We start from the raw sequence: 15,828 nt of genomic DNA on the forward strand, positions 1-15,828 counted from the left end.
GGTGTGTGTTACTTTGTAGAGTCATTTACAACAGCTTCGAACGTGGCTCAGCCAATCAGAATCAAGCACCGGAACTATTTTTTATTTATAAAAAATCAGCTTTCCATTGATGTATGGTTTGTTAGGATAGGACAATATTTGAAAATCTGGAATCTGAGGGTGCAAAAAAATCTAAATATTGAGAAAATCATCTTTAAAGTTGTCCAAATGAAGTTCTTAGCAATGCATATTACTAATCAAAAATTAAGTTTTGATATATTTACGGTAGGAAATTTACTAAATATCTTCATGGAACATGATCTTTACTTAATATCCTAATGATTTTTGGCATAAAAGAAAAATGTATAATTTTGACCCATACAATGTATTGTTGGCTATTGCTACAAATATACCCCAGCGACTTAAGACTGCTTTTGTGCTCCAGGCTCACATATAATAGTGTTCTCGTGTTACTATTTATACAAGCGCTAGTATCAAGAACACGTGTCAGATCACAAGCTAAAAGAGAAAGAAATTATATTTTGCATGAAGAAAAATACGTTTTTTTGCACTGTGGCATTATTTAAGAACCTTTACTTTAATGCAATTTTTTCAGTATGTACAGCATCGGCTGTACTGCTTTTAATTTGTTGATATACATTTTTTTTTAAATATGATTTACAGTAGAAGAAAAATGAAGAATGCATGAAGAAAACTGACTTTTTTTGTTTGCACTGTGGCATTATTATCATATCAATTTACCCCGCTATCATTATTCCTAATCCTATTTACAGATTTACAGAATGTAGTTGTATTGCCTTTCATTTGGTAACTGAAATAAAATCCATTATTTTTAATGGATTAAGAATGCACGGAGAAAATAATTTTTTTTGTCACTTCACCCCATTTCTTTTTATTTGAATGCAAAATCAATTATATTTTGTTGGGTTTACATCATAATTACATTGATTGTGCTGCCTTTAATTTGTTGGTTTTAATTTAAAATTTAAAATCTATTACAGTGTTTTAAAGAGAATAATGAGAGCTGCAAAAAAAAATGCATGAAGAAAATTGTTTTATGTTTGCCCTGAGTCAGTATTTTAATGTCAATTAAGAACATTTTCACCCTAAATATATTTTTTTTAAATCAATTAGATTTTGTAGTATTTACAGATTGCAGTTGCATTGGTTGTGCTGACTTTAATTTGTTGATTGAATTTTTTTTTAAAATATATTATTTACAGTAATCTAAAGAAAATAATACAAGCTAAAAAAAAAATAATGCATAAAGAAAATTAGGTTTGCATTAGTGCACCGCATTATTTTCATGTAAATTCAACCCAATTCTCATTGTTTTGATCCAAAATCAAATATATAACAAGCGTTATTTGCATGTAATAGTTGCATTGGTTTTATAAAATAAATCTATTATTTACAGTAATATAAAACAAATGATAACTGGATGCAAAAATAAAAATGCAGAATGCATGAAGAAAATAAATTTTTTGTTTGCACTTTGACATTCACCCCAAATCTCGTTATTCTGATGCGAAATCAATTATGTTTTGCGCTGATGACAGATCATAGTTGCATTGGTTGTATACTGACTCTAGACTCGAAAAAAGTCTAAAGAGAATATCAAGGTGCATCACAGTAATGACAAATTGATTGTTATAAAACAAGCAGCTTCATTTTCTTTGTGCAGAATATCATTTCTTGCAATTTGAGGTAAATAATTTTCCTGCGGTTTTCATTAAATTCACCTGTGAAATGATCAACTCTGTCGACTGAGATTGAAATGAAATTTTATATACAATAAATTTAATAAATCCAAATATGTGTGTATTTTGGGGTGTTCTGAGTATTTTCTGTCATTTCGATCTGAGAAGAGCTTTGGATTTAATTGATTTTCTTCTATACCATGTTCTTATGAAAAGGTTGTGTGCAGATGTGACCAGATGCATTTTTCATGCATAAAATGTGTATTTTTCAACCGAAGCCTTTGGTAGTTCTGCAGGATAAAGTCATGCTGGTGATTCTGTCGCTAATCATGTGAGGTGAGTATCAGAAATTACTGATGTCTGACATTACATCCAGATGTTAAACATACTGGAGAATGACTGTGTGTGTGTTTGTGTGTGTGTGTGTGTGTGTGTGTGTGAGAGAGAGCATTACAGCTCCAAACGTCCACACATACATTCATAGTCTTATTTCTCAAAAGGACAGTAAACAAATAAACACACTGCTCAAAATAATGTGATCAAACCCTAAACGTTAATGTAAACGTACAGCAACCAGCCAGAACACCCTAGCAACGCAAGAAGCATACCAACACAGGATAATCACTACATCCAAAATGCTTAGTTTAACTTGGCAACCATTCACAACACTTGAGCGAACTTTAGTAACTGCGTAGCAATGCCATAGCAACCACTAACACCACCCTAACAACAACACACTAGCAACAGTTACCCAAAACACTTTAGCAACTGCATAGCAACACCCTAGCAACCACTAACACCACCCTAGCAACAGTTACCCAAAACACTTTAGCAACTGCATAGCAAAACTGCATAGCAATGCCCTAGCAACCCTAACAATGACACCCTAGCAACAGTCACTCAAAACACCTTAGCAACTGCATAGCAACACCCTAGCAACCACTAACACCACCCTTACAATGACACCCTGGCAACAGTCACCCAGACAACTTTAGCAACTGCATAGCAATGCCATAGCAACCACTAACACCACCCTGACAATGACACCCTGGCAACAGTCACCCAGACAACTTTAGCAGCTGCATAGCAATGCCCTAGCTACCACTAACACCACCCTAACAACAAGACCCTAGAAACAGTTACCCAAAACACTTTAGCAACTGCATAGCAATGCCCTAGCTACCACTAACACCACCCTAACAACAAGACCCTAGAAACAGTTACCCAAAACACTTTAGCAACTGCATAGCAATGCCCTAGCTACCACTAACACCACCCTAACAACAAGACCCTAGAAACAGTTACCCAAAACACTTTAGCAACTGCATAGCAATGCCCTAGCTACCACTAACACCACCCTAACAACAAGACCCTAGAAACAGTTACCCAAAACACTTTAGCAACTGCATAGCAATGCCCTAGCTACCACTAACACCACCCTAACAACAAGACCCTAGAAACAGTTACCCAAAACACTTTAGCAACTGCATAGCAATGCCCTAGCTACCACTAACACCACCCTAACAACAAGACCCTAGAAACAGTTACCCAAAACACTTTAGCAACTGCATAGCAATGCCCTAGCTACCACTAACACCACCCTAACAACAAGACCCTAGAAACAGTTACCCAAAACACTTTAGCAACTGCATAGCAATGCCCTAGCTACCACTAACACCACCCTAACAACAAGACCCTAGAAACAGTTACCCAAAACACTTTAGCAACTGCATATCAACACACCTAGCAACAACACCCAAGCAGCAGTCACCCAGACAACTTTAGAAACTGCATAGCAACGCACTAGCGACCACTAACACCACCCTAGCAATGACACCCTGGCAACAGTCACCCAGACAACTTTAGCAACTGCATAGCAATGCCCTAGCTACCACTAACACCACCCTAACAACAAGACCCTAGAAACAGTTACCCAAAACACTTTAGCAACTGCATATCAACACACCTAGCAACGACACCCAAGCAGCAGTCACCCAGACAACTTTAGAAACTGCATAGCAACGCACTAGCGACCACTAACACCACCCTAACAATGACACCCTAGCAACAGTCACTCAAAACACTTTAGCAACTGCATAGCAACACCCTAGCAACCACTAACACCACCCTAGCAATGACACCCTAGCAACAGTCACCCAGACAACTTTAGCAACTGCATAGCAATGCCCTAGCAACCACTAACACCACCCTAGCAATGACACCCTAGCAACAGTCACCCAGACAACTTTAGCAACTGCATAGCAATGCCCTAGCAACCACTAACACCACCCTAACAACGACACCCTAGCAAACGTCACTTAAAACACTTTAGCAACTGCATAGCAACACCCTAGCAACCACTAACACCACCCTAGCAATGACACCCTGGCAACAGTCACCCAGACAACTTTAGCAACTGCATAGCAATGCCCTAGCAACCACTAACACCACCCTAACAACGACACCCTAGCAAACGTCACTTAAAACACTTTAGCAACTGCATAGCAACACCCTAGCAACCACTAACACCACCCTAGCAACGACACCCTAGCAACAGTTACTCAAATCACTTTAACAACTGCATAGCAACATCCTAGCAACCACTAACACCAGCCTAACAATGACACCCTAGCAACAGTCACCCAGACAACTTTAGCAACTGCACAGCAATGCCCTAGCAACCACTAACACCACCCTAACAACAACACCCTAGCAACGGTCACTCAAATCACTTTAACAACTGCATAGCAACATCCTAGTGACCACTAGCACCATCCTAGCAACGACACCCTAACAACAGTCACCCAAAACACTTTAGCAACTGCATAGCAACGCCCTAGCAACCACTAACACCACCCTAGCAACGTGGCAGTGTGTTTTGTATTGGCAAGCCTCACATATTTAGTAACGACTTGTTCAAACATTCTACATTATGTCAGGGTCCAATCAGCTCGCTCTGCTCCTGACATGCTCCGCCCCTTCATCTGTGTCTGTCTACCCATAACCCCCGGTGGGTTTCCATCATCTCGCTGTGGGTGTTGTGTGTCAGTAAGCGTGTTAATGTATTCCAGCTCAGCTCCGTCTCATGGGAAGATTAATAACTAATTATTACAGGTCACTCAACCAGATGGGCCTCCTCTGTGTGTGTGTGTGTGTGTGTGTGTGTGCAGCTCAGTCATGGCTCCTTAAACTCTCATGAATTCATGAGTCCCATCTGAGATGTACTGAACGCTGCAGCACCGTGAGCAACAGATGCACAGCACACACACACACAGACCCGCACACACACTGATGCAATAGTGTTGCAGTTCTTATGAAAAGCATTTTTATTCAATACAAAGCAGGGGCTGCATTCACAAAACATTCTTAAAGGGACAGTTCAACCAAAAAAGAAAATTCTGTCATTATTTACTGTCCCAAACCTGAATGAGTTTCTTTCTTCTATTGAACACAAAAGAAGATAATTTGAAGAATATTAGTAAACAAAGAGTTGACGGTAGCCATTGATTTCCATAGTATTTTCTTCATACTATGGAAGTCAATGGCTGCTGTCAGCTGTTTACTTTCCAACATTCTTCAAAATATCTTTTGTGTTCACCTGAAGAAAGAAACTCAACTTGAGGGTGAGTAAATGATGAAAGACTTGAAAGCTGTCCCTTTAAGAAATAAATATTCTTAACTGCTAATATGTTATTTTCTAACTAAAAAATAAATGAGAATATTTTGTATTCCCAAATATGTTCTTTTTCTTTTTTTCTTGAGATTGATCTGAAGATAAACCTTAAGAAGAATTTTTTTTTTTAATTTTCTTTTAAACAGGTTTCTCTCGAAGTGATGCAGGTGTGTGTGTGTGTGTGTGTGTGTGTGTGTGTGTGTGAGTGTGTGTGTGTGTGTGTGTGAGTGTGTGAGTGTGTGTGTGTTTCTGATTCCTTGTTAAGTGGCCGTTTTGAAACACACCATTAACCCTTCACAGCCCTGTGAAAGAGCGATGTGTGATTCATTCACTTTAGTCTGGTGAGAAAATTAAATTGAATTTTACATTAAAAACACATTTAACCATATAGTCAGATAACAAACATATATTCTAAGAATGTTTTACTAATTCCCTTAATTGAACTAATGTTTTATTTTGGTTGTGCAAAGGTTAAAGTTTCATTTTTTGCAAACATTATGGGAACGTTACTTCTGAATGTTCTCTGAAACAAGCCGTAAGATTGAAAAAATGTTAGACAAACGTCTAAAACATTGCATGAAAAAACATTCCATGTCTCAATAATGTTTAAACATTATTAAAGACCAGATAACTTTTACCAAACATTCTATTAACGTTACTAGAAGATGTTTGTTGAGAGAACCTCGCCAGAAAAAGTTACTAGCTTTTAAAGTTAAAAAAAATTTAAAGACAGACATTAAACATGGATAAGTCACAGTTGTTTATGCATATTGTTGAGCTATTTATTATATCAATACATTTTAATGTTTGAGTTTAACTGTCCACCTTATTTTGCAACACATGAAGACTTCCGGTTCATTCAACGCAATCGATAAATAACTAAGAATAACAAAGTTAAATTATTTGCGCTATAAACCAGTGTGTTTGCAATTATGATCATGAATTAAAATGATAACAAATAACGGTTATTAATATAAAGCAGCATAACGCACAATTTTTGTGCAGCTAAAATAACTAGACGCCAGTCACACAGGAAGTCTCGCACATCCGCGTTACACGTGACCCGCCGCTATTAATAAGGTGAGTTCTTGTGTTTGTATGCATTTAAAAATGCTTTATATTGCTGGAGGGGCAAAGCAGTCTTCAGAAGTGTATAGCTATAATATAAATGACAAAGTGACTTTCTCAATGGTTAAAAAAATATTATAAAGTCAATGCTATTTTCAAGTTTTCTTTAGCAGATGTGTGAATATGGGTTTGTTTATCATTTATATGGCGCTGAATCCGACGCAAACATGTGAAACCCAATCAGAAATGAACTATTTGCATAACTTGAAGGTCCACGTGTTCAGGTCTTCGTTAGAGGAGTGATTAGTCGTTGTGAACATGTGCTCATCCTGCTGGAATGTAACAGGCTGATTAGAAATAATTCTGCAGCACGTGCGCTGTGTGCAGTTTCTTTATTTAAATGTGACGTTTTAAAACAGAATTACTAATGCAGTGATCAACAAGGAACATCAGTGAGTCTGGAGGGAAATATTATTACATGAAAATTAATCTGACTGGATTTATGCAAGACAAACAAAACTGTGAAAGTCTTTTATAACAATACAAGTCTTTACTATATGTATGTGTGTATATATAAACATTTTACAAAAAATACTCATATTAGCCCCAAATTAGAATTATAGAAAGTATAATACTATTATTAGTAGTAATAATAATAATAATTTAGAAATACAAATTAGCCTCAACTTAGCCACAAAATGATCAAATAAATGTATAATTAAAATATAATGTTATATAACATAATTTAAATGATAAATAATTTTTATAATTGTATGTTTACAAACAATTTACAAAAAAATGGCAGTGATCTGATGAATAAATATATATATAAATATATAAATATTAGAAATATATTGCACATTGTGTCATGCAAAATCACTAGTTCTCTCTTTATTTTTAAAGGCCAGTGGTTATTGAGTTCAGTTAAATCTTACAAAACAACATGGATATCCTTTGTATGTGCAGAAAACCTGATCCCAGATGTGTTGAAGACTTTTAGCAGCAAATTTAAATATATTATGATGAGCTCTTGCTCCCTCTGCTGACAGATCACACACTCACACACTTCATACAGATTCATCTGACAGTCCTCACACACACACAGACTCACACACACACTCACACTCACGCACACACACTCACGCACACGCACACGCACACACAACCTCTGATTGACACACAGATCTGAGGTTTATGAGTCATTACAGACCAGACCTGTAGGTTAGACAAACCTCTGGACACAGAGATATGATGAAACAGAGCTCATAACGGCTCAGAAACTCACGACACACGAGTTCCCACAGTCACACAACACCTCTAACAGTGTTAAATCACACACTCTCTCTCACACACACACACACACTCACACACACTCTCTCTCACACACACTCTCTCTCACACACACACACTCACACACACTCTCTCTCACACACACACACTCACACACACTCTCACACCTTTCATGAGAGTCTGAGCAAAGGTTGGTCAAAAGTTCACAAACACAAATTCATAACAGTCAGCAAAACACTCTTCACTTCTAAATATTTATTCTATTCTAATTCTATTATAAATATTAATTTCCTATATAGCTTTGTCTTACATTATGACAATATTTATTAAAAAGTGAATCATAAACTGGAAAAAACATTGGCGTAGGAACAATTTTCACTTTGAAATTGCTAGTAAATTGCACAATTCATTACAAAGAAACAGCAACCAACACATTGAACTAAATGTGAAATTGTGGAGTAGAAAGACTGAATTAGTATTTTCTTACTATTTTCTAACATACTCCTTTAATCTTTGTTTATAACTTAGGAAAAATATTTTTACAGGGTATGGCTATTATTTATTAAACTAAAACTATTAAAAACATTTTTTAAGTAAAGTTGAAATGAAATAAAATATAAATATTAGATGAAAAACTTAAATTAAAAATAAAATATAAATATTAGATAAAAAGCTAAAGGACAATTAGAAATGTTGCCTTGGCTGAAATAAGTTACTAACATTAATAAATAACTAAAAATTAAATAAAACTAAATATAAATTTAACCTAAATAGTAGCATTTGAAAATCTGATGTTTAACTTTCTTAGTTCTTAAAACTGTATCAAGTGTTATATATTAGACCGCAGAACACAGCATGACCCGGTCAAAACTCACAGTGTGAATCTACACACATCCTTAATGAACACAGTAATTAACACCCTCACACACACACTTCACACACAACACACACGCCAACATATTCCCAACACAACACCTCAACACACACACGTTCTGCTTTCCCACGATCATAAATATTCACAAATAACTGCAGGAATCACAGTGCTGATGTAATCTTTAATTGTATATAGGCTATACTCACTACTGTTCAAAACTCTGTGGTCAGTGAGATTCGTTTTTAGAAAGAAATAAACGCTTTTACTCATCAAGGCTGCATTAAATTGATCAAAGGTGGCAGTAAAGACGTTTATAATGTTACAAAATATTTCTATTTCAAATTAATGCTGTTCTTTTGAACTTTCTGTTCATCTGTGAATCCTAAAAAATAAAATGTATCACGGTTTCCACAAAAATATTAATGTTTTCAACACTGATAATAATCAGAAATGTTTCTTGAGCAGCAGCATATTATACTGATTTCTGAAGATCATGTGACACTGAAGACTGGAGTAATGATGCTGAAAATACAGCTGCGCATCACAGAAATACATTACAGTTTAACAGATATTCACATAGAAAACAGCTGTTTTACATTAGAATAATATTTCACAATTTTTACTGTATTTTTGATCAGCCACAATGAGCATAAGAGACTTTTGAACGTTAATGCATATACACATGCAAACGTATATTACATAAGCCCCAGCATTATATTTTTGCTAAACAGTTTTTTCAGCTGCTTACACACATTTTCAAAACTTTGCCTCTTTTTTACAAAACTTTTCACACAAATCCAAGAACTGCACACAAAATGCAAAAAGCCTCGCATCTCTTTCAAAATGAAGCACTGCGTTCAAAATATCACAAAAGCAAACATTTGCAAACACCTTTGTCATAATATTAATTCCTGTTAGATTTTTGTGTGTTACATAGAGAATTGTGTGTTGTGTTTTGCAAAAAGTGTTTTATGAAATTGTGTGCTTCTGCTGTTTGAGTGACAGCTTTCAGAAACTGTGACGAGGAGAGATTTTGTAAGCAGTTGAAAAAAAACTTGTGTGAGGAGTCTGTGTGTCTGCGAAAGCGGCGGTAAAACAGTGTTGTGTTCAGACATTAACACATTCATCTGACGCCTGAGCAGGTGTCAAACACACACACACACACACACTCTCTCTCTCTCTCTCTCTCTCTCTCTCTCAACAGAGTTTTTTACAGGGAAAACACTGGTGCAACATCGTTTTTCTGAATGAATCCGTGAACAATGTAAGCCTCACCTGATCGAATCTCTGGGTGACCAGATTCAAAAGATTTGTGTCAAGAATCTACATGCTATCTACACACATTTAGATGTGCAAGGATATATTTTAGTTCTTTAGCTTCTTTAGGCTGGACGTCCTTTCCTACATCTGTCACACACACACACACACACACACACCCTCCACACTGAAACATTTGTCCAATAAACTTTCTGAGTAAAGAAAAACTAAATTAAACAGTTCTGAGTGTTGTGATTGTCTTATTTCTCTCAGCCTCAGTTTCATTCAGTTCTATAGAAGATAGAAAACTGAACAAATTAACCATTAGACTCCAAATAAAACATATTAATAACATTTAGATTTGTTTTTAACATTTATTTGGTCATGTGGCCGACTACTATAACCACAGACACAGAAACGTTTAGTCAAAGATATGAATAAACGTACATTAAAAGAACATTCGTCATCTGCTCTTTAATAACGTTCTCAAAATGTGAGCAAAAAAACACTACTCATGGAACGCTTTTGCCTGAAGTGTTTCATTTGGACGTGCATCTAACGTTTTTTTAAATGTTGCTAGAGAAATGTTTCAGAGAACGTTCAAAAGTAACGTTCCCGTGATGTTTGCAGAATGATACAATGGAACGTTCCCTTAACATTCGCATAACCGAGAGAAATGTTTTTGCAACATTTTTTAAAAACTGGATGTTTTGACCTTCAGAAATAACGTTTTAATGAGAACGTTAGCAAAACGTTCTCAGAACATGTTATGGTTAGCTGAATATGCAGCTTCAGTACACAGACTCGCATTCATAATATTGTTTTTCATTTCATTTTCTGTTAACACTCAAATTAAGATTTCTGACATTGCTTCTTTTCGACAACCTCGTGATTCAAAGAAAGAGCAAAACCAAAATTTCAAAATTTCAAATATTTATTCATAGGAAATAAGTTACAGTTGGCATGTAGAATAATTTATCATAAATACTAAAAAATAAAATATATTTACATTTAAACTTCTAGTTTTATACATATTCACAACTATTTACATGCACTGACTAAATAAAGTGAATCAGAGTTCAGAGTCTATAAGTAAAGTGATGAAGGTCTTCAGTTGAGTTCCTTCTCATGCTCTTCATCATCATCTTCATCATCATCGCTGTCTGAGTCCTCGTACAGGCAGATCGTGGCCTGAAGCGGATAACTGCGCAGGAGGAGCTCAGCATCCAGGTACAGATAATCGAAACAGCGAGATTTGGGCCAGAACAACCTGCAGAAATCAAGATGAGCGGTGAGTTCCGGCGCTTTCGAGATCAGATCAACATGACACAGAACACAACCATAACGGGAAACGTTCTCTCTATGTTCTCTATGAGCAAACGTTTTTCTAGTAGCATTAATAGAATGTTCGTTTGAGGTTATCTGCTGTTTATTAATGTTCTTGAAACGTTAGCACAGAAACATTTATACAATTAAGTTGGACGTTCATCTAACGTTCTTTAAATGTTACTACTTGCATCAAAAGTAACATTCCCAGAACGTTTCAAAATGATCAAACGGAATGTCCATCTATAGCGTTCTTTAAATGTTACTATGTTTCAGGGAGCATTCAAAAGTAGCATTCCCAGAATGTTTCAAAATGATACAATGTGATGTTCCCTTAATGTTCGTATAGCCAAGAAAAAAACGTTTTTAAAACTTGTTTTTTTTTTTAAACATGAACGTTCAGAAAAACGTTTTCATAACCTAATGGGAACGTTAGTGAAACATTCTTAGAACATGTTTGTGTTGACTTACTTCACAGGGTGTGTGATCACAGGGGCTTTCAAGTGTTGGTCAGCTGATGCTCTCTCATAAGGCTGTGGAATAAAGAGATGATTTAATAAAGAGATCATTTAATATCAGAACAACAATAGTTTATCTAATAATAGTTTAACGCACCTTATAAGCGTTGGTTTTGCGTCCGTGACTGCTTTTGTGGATCCAGGGTCTCCAGGGTCGCGTCGCGTTTGTTTCAGAGTTGAATCCGTGCGTGAAAGTGAGTTTCTCCATCGTGTCGAAGCTGAAGAGTAGATTCCGATCGGTATGCTGCTCAGACTCGACTCTGGAGTCTTTATACACCTGTGTGTCCACTCGTGCCAAACGCGTCGCGTCAGGTGCGTCAGGTGCGAGGTCACACTCCCGCGAACACATGGCGAATTCACACATCTGACCAAATCTCGGAGTGAAACAACAGTAAAACCTGAGGCGTTTTAAAATGCTCGGCACTGATAAAAGTCCCATTATTTTGATCTGCAAGGACAAGTTATTTTGCATGCAGGTAAAATATATAATATTCCACCGACATTCACTAAAGCAAAGGTTGCCAAAAAGCTGCGATTCACCATAGGACTCCAGAAACTTCAATATAGGCTATAACAAATGTATTTTAAAAATTAAATGTAAATGAATTCTGTTCAATCCAGTGAGGACGAACAGCCCTGCTGAAGAAGAAAATCACAGAATTTGGTTAAAATGGGAATAGTATACACAAATCTAACAGGAATTAATATTATGGCAAAGGTGTTTGCAAATGTTTGCTTTGGAGATGTGTTTGGGATATTTTGAACACAGTGCTTCATTTTGCAAGAGATGTGAGGCTTTTTGCATGTTGTGTGCAAATCTTGGGTTTGTGTGTGAAGTTATGAAAAAAGAGGCAAAGTTTTGAAAATGTGTGTAAGTAATGGTGTCTATTGCTCTCTACTGCTAATTGATCACCTTCTATTGGTGGCTTGTTAAATCCACTAAATCCTAATGGAATATGTCCCAAAACACATTACAGAAGACAATTTTTAATGGTTAAAAGTTTGTAATGGTATTTGTAGTGGAAACCATTGGAATTTCTGTGATGGTTTTATAAACAGGGAGGAGTTAGTACGTATAATTTTACATAAATTCCATTATAACATTACATGTGTGAGTGTTTATACTAAAATACTTTTAATTCATATTGTTTGTTTGTTTATATAGTGCGAAAGATATATTTGCAAAGTGGCAGTTCGTGGTATTTATGCGCTATGTGTTCAATATAATTAATAAATAAGTACAGTTTGTGCGTTTATTGTATTGTTTACAAATGTTCTCACTTCAGGGCGTCTTAATATTTAACTAGTAAGGAAATACATCTTTTATGGCAAAAAAAAACAAGTTTCAAAAGCAGCTTCATAATAATAAACAGGAAAATAACAGAATCAATGATGCAAATTACACAAATTCTAACGTTCTGGTATAGAGTTAATTCAGGAAACGAAGTTAAAGCAGCACTATGTGACGCTCTAGCGGTTAATCAACAGAACTGCACACATCCCGCGGAAGAACATTCCAACCGGAGCTACTTCTCTAAGTTTATGTCTCTGGCGATTCACGCAGGTATGTGTTCCTCCGCAGCGGTGACCAGGCTACAATAGTCCGAATATAAGCACTTATTAGAAGTGTACCGGAGTGATTCGGAATAAGACAAAACGCGGTTTGGAAGACGAATTCATGATGTACTCGCTCATTATATACATTTAACAAATTTTTAACACAGAAAAAGTTACATAGCGCTGCTTTAAAAGAACGTTCGTTCTTTTGATGATGTTCTCAAAAACATTATTTATGCATCGTTTTTTTCCCCTGAAATGTTTTAGTCGGAGGTTCATCTAACGTTGTTTCAGAGAACATTAAAAAGTAATATTTCCATAATGCTTGCAAGATAATAAAAATTTTAACGTTCCCTTAATATTTGCATAACCAAGAAAAATCGTTTCCAAAACGTTTTAAAAAATGTGACCGTTCAAAGAAATAACAAATAGTTAAAAGCTGGGAAGCAGCGCTAGAAAGACAGCAGTGTGGTTTTCCATCTCAGGTGAGTTTAGTGTTGGTGATTACTAGATGGTCTGATTTAATCAGATGTAGAGGTGTGAAGCAACTCCAGAACATTTGCTCTCAAACGCAAACATGACGCGCGAGGTCATGAACTCTATTCTCAATTCGACAAACGATCGGAATAGAAACAGAAGGCGCGTGCTGCAGGGCAGTGTGTGTTTACTGTGGGACATTGCACTGCAGATATCAGCTTTAAACGACCACAAACGCTTCTGTGAGGAGAGAAAACTAGACATTTAAGCTAAAAGAGAACAGAAGCGACATAATTAGATCGGTTTCAGCTGCACTGTTAAAAACAGCGATTATTACCTTAAAAAGACATTTCTTTCTGAATTAACCCGTAGATTAATTAGTTTCTAAACACTAAATCATTCATTTATGGGTTAATTCGGGAAAAAAGGTGTTAAATGATATTGGACCACAAACAGGCTTCTGGAGCACAAAACCAGTCATAAGGGTCAATATTCTGAAATCTTGAAATCTGAAAGCTGAATAAATAAGCTTTCCATTGATGTATGGTTTGTTAGGATAGGACAATATTTGGCTGAGATACAACTATTTGAAAATCTGGAATCTGAGGGTGCAAAAAAATCTAAATATTGACAAAATAATCTTTAAAGTTGTCCAAATTAAGTTCTTAGCAATGCATATTACTAATCAAAAATTCAGTTTTGATATATTTACAGTAGGAAATGTACAAAATATCTTCATGGAACATGATCTTTACTTAATATCCTAATGATTTTTGGCATAAAAGAAAAATGTATAATTTTGACCCATACAATGTATTGTTGGTTATTGCTACAAATATACCCCAGCGACTTAAGACTGCTTTTGTGCTGCAGGGTCACAATTTTGACCGGAATAAAGCCATTTAATTGAGATGTTATCTAATTAGCATTTTTTTCATTGTGGTTTAAAGAAGTAATTGACTTTTTAACAAACGAAGATTCGCCAATATTTATACGTTAAGTCGGCCTGGTTATTCGTTTAAAATGCACACCGAAAAATACTTATTTTTACATTTTTAGTTTGCTATAATTCGTCACATTATATTCACTCATCAAGCAAATATGTAAATAAATATACTTCTCGTCCACTAGAGGACACTCATAGACTGAAATGTGTGTGGAATCTTTTATTCTAAAGGACAAAATGTTGATGGGAACAGAGCATCAGTGTATATTTTAGTGCCATAAATATTTTGAAACATTTACAGTCAGTGAATTAACGCATTCACAACATTTCATAAGGAGTCAGCATCAATCAGAAATGTGTTTGCAGAGACGGTGGAGCTCAAATGATGAGAGGAAATGTATTAGAACATTTACATCTGGCTAACAGAAGTTATGAACAAATGTTCTTCCAGTAATTGTTTGTTCCGAGTCATCTGGTGTTTAATAATGTTCTCAAAGCATTAGCACAAAAACATTATTTATAGGCTACATCAAGTATGGAATGTTCTTTCTGAAACTTTTATTTGGACGTTCGTCTAATGTTTTTTAAATGTTACTGCTTGTTTAAGAACATTCAGAGAACATTCAAAAGTAACGTTCCCATAGTGTTTCAAAATGATCAAATGGAATGTTCCCTCAACATTTGCATAACCAAAAAGAAACATTTTTAAAACCTTTAAAAAACTGGATATTCAGAGAACATTCAGAAATAACCTTATACTGGATATTATATTCTCAGTTCATGTCAAAATTGTGTGTGTGTGTGTGTGTGTGTGTGAGAGAGTGTGTTTACTGTAGTTTAATAGGACAGTTCACCTCAAAATGAAAATTCTGTCATCATTTACTCACCCTCATGTAGACCCAAACCTGTATGTGTTTCAAAAGAAGGTATTTTGAAGAACATTGGTAACCAAACAGTTAACGGTAGCTACTGACTTCCATAGTATGCAAAGAAACTACTAAGTCACTGGCTACCATTGACAGTTTGGTTACCAACACTCATCAAATGTTCTTCATTCTTTTGTGTTCAGAAGAAAGAAACTCATATAGGAACAGTGAATGATGACCGAATTATCATTTTTGGGTGAATTGTCCCTTTAAGGG

General features: G+C 35.7%; 1 protein-coding gene across 1 annotated transcript; it reads right to left on the reverse strand.

The window, feature by feature from the left end:
* Nucleotides 1–10,919: 10,919 nt before the first annotated feature.
* On the reverse strand, nt 10,920–12,090 carry ripply2 (ripply transcriptional repressor 2). The gene is made up of 3 exons (XM_016476872.1): nt 11,804–12,090; nt 11,660–11,721; nt 10,920–11,132 (listed from the first exon to the last, which is right to left on the reverse strand). The coding sequence occupies exons 1-3, from the start codon at nt 12,068–12,070 to the stop codon at nt 10,973–10,975; spliced, it is 489 nt and encodes a 162-aa protein (XP_016332358.1). The 5' UTR covers nt 12,071–12,090; the 3' UTR covers nt 10,920–10,972.
* Nucleotides 12,091–15,828: the final 3,738 nt, after the last annotated feature.

This window comes from Sinocyclocheilus anshuiensis, unplaced genomic scaffold (genome assembly GCF_001515605.1).
Source record: "Sinocyclocheilus anshuiensis isolate Anshui unplaced genomic scaffold, SAMN03320099.WGS_v1.1 scaffold1422, whole genome shotgun sequence".
Classification (NCBI taxonomy): domain Eukaryota; kingdom Metazoa; phylum Chordata; class Actinopteri; order Cypriniformes; family Cyprinidae; genus Sinocyclocheilus; species Sinocyclocheilus anshuiensis.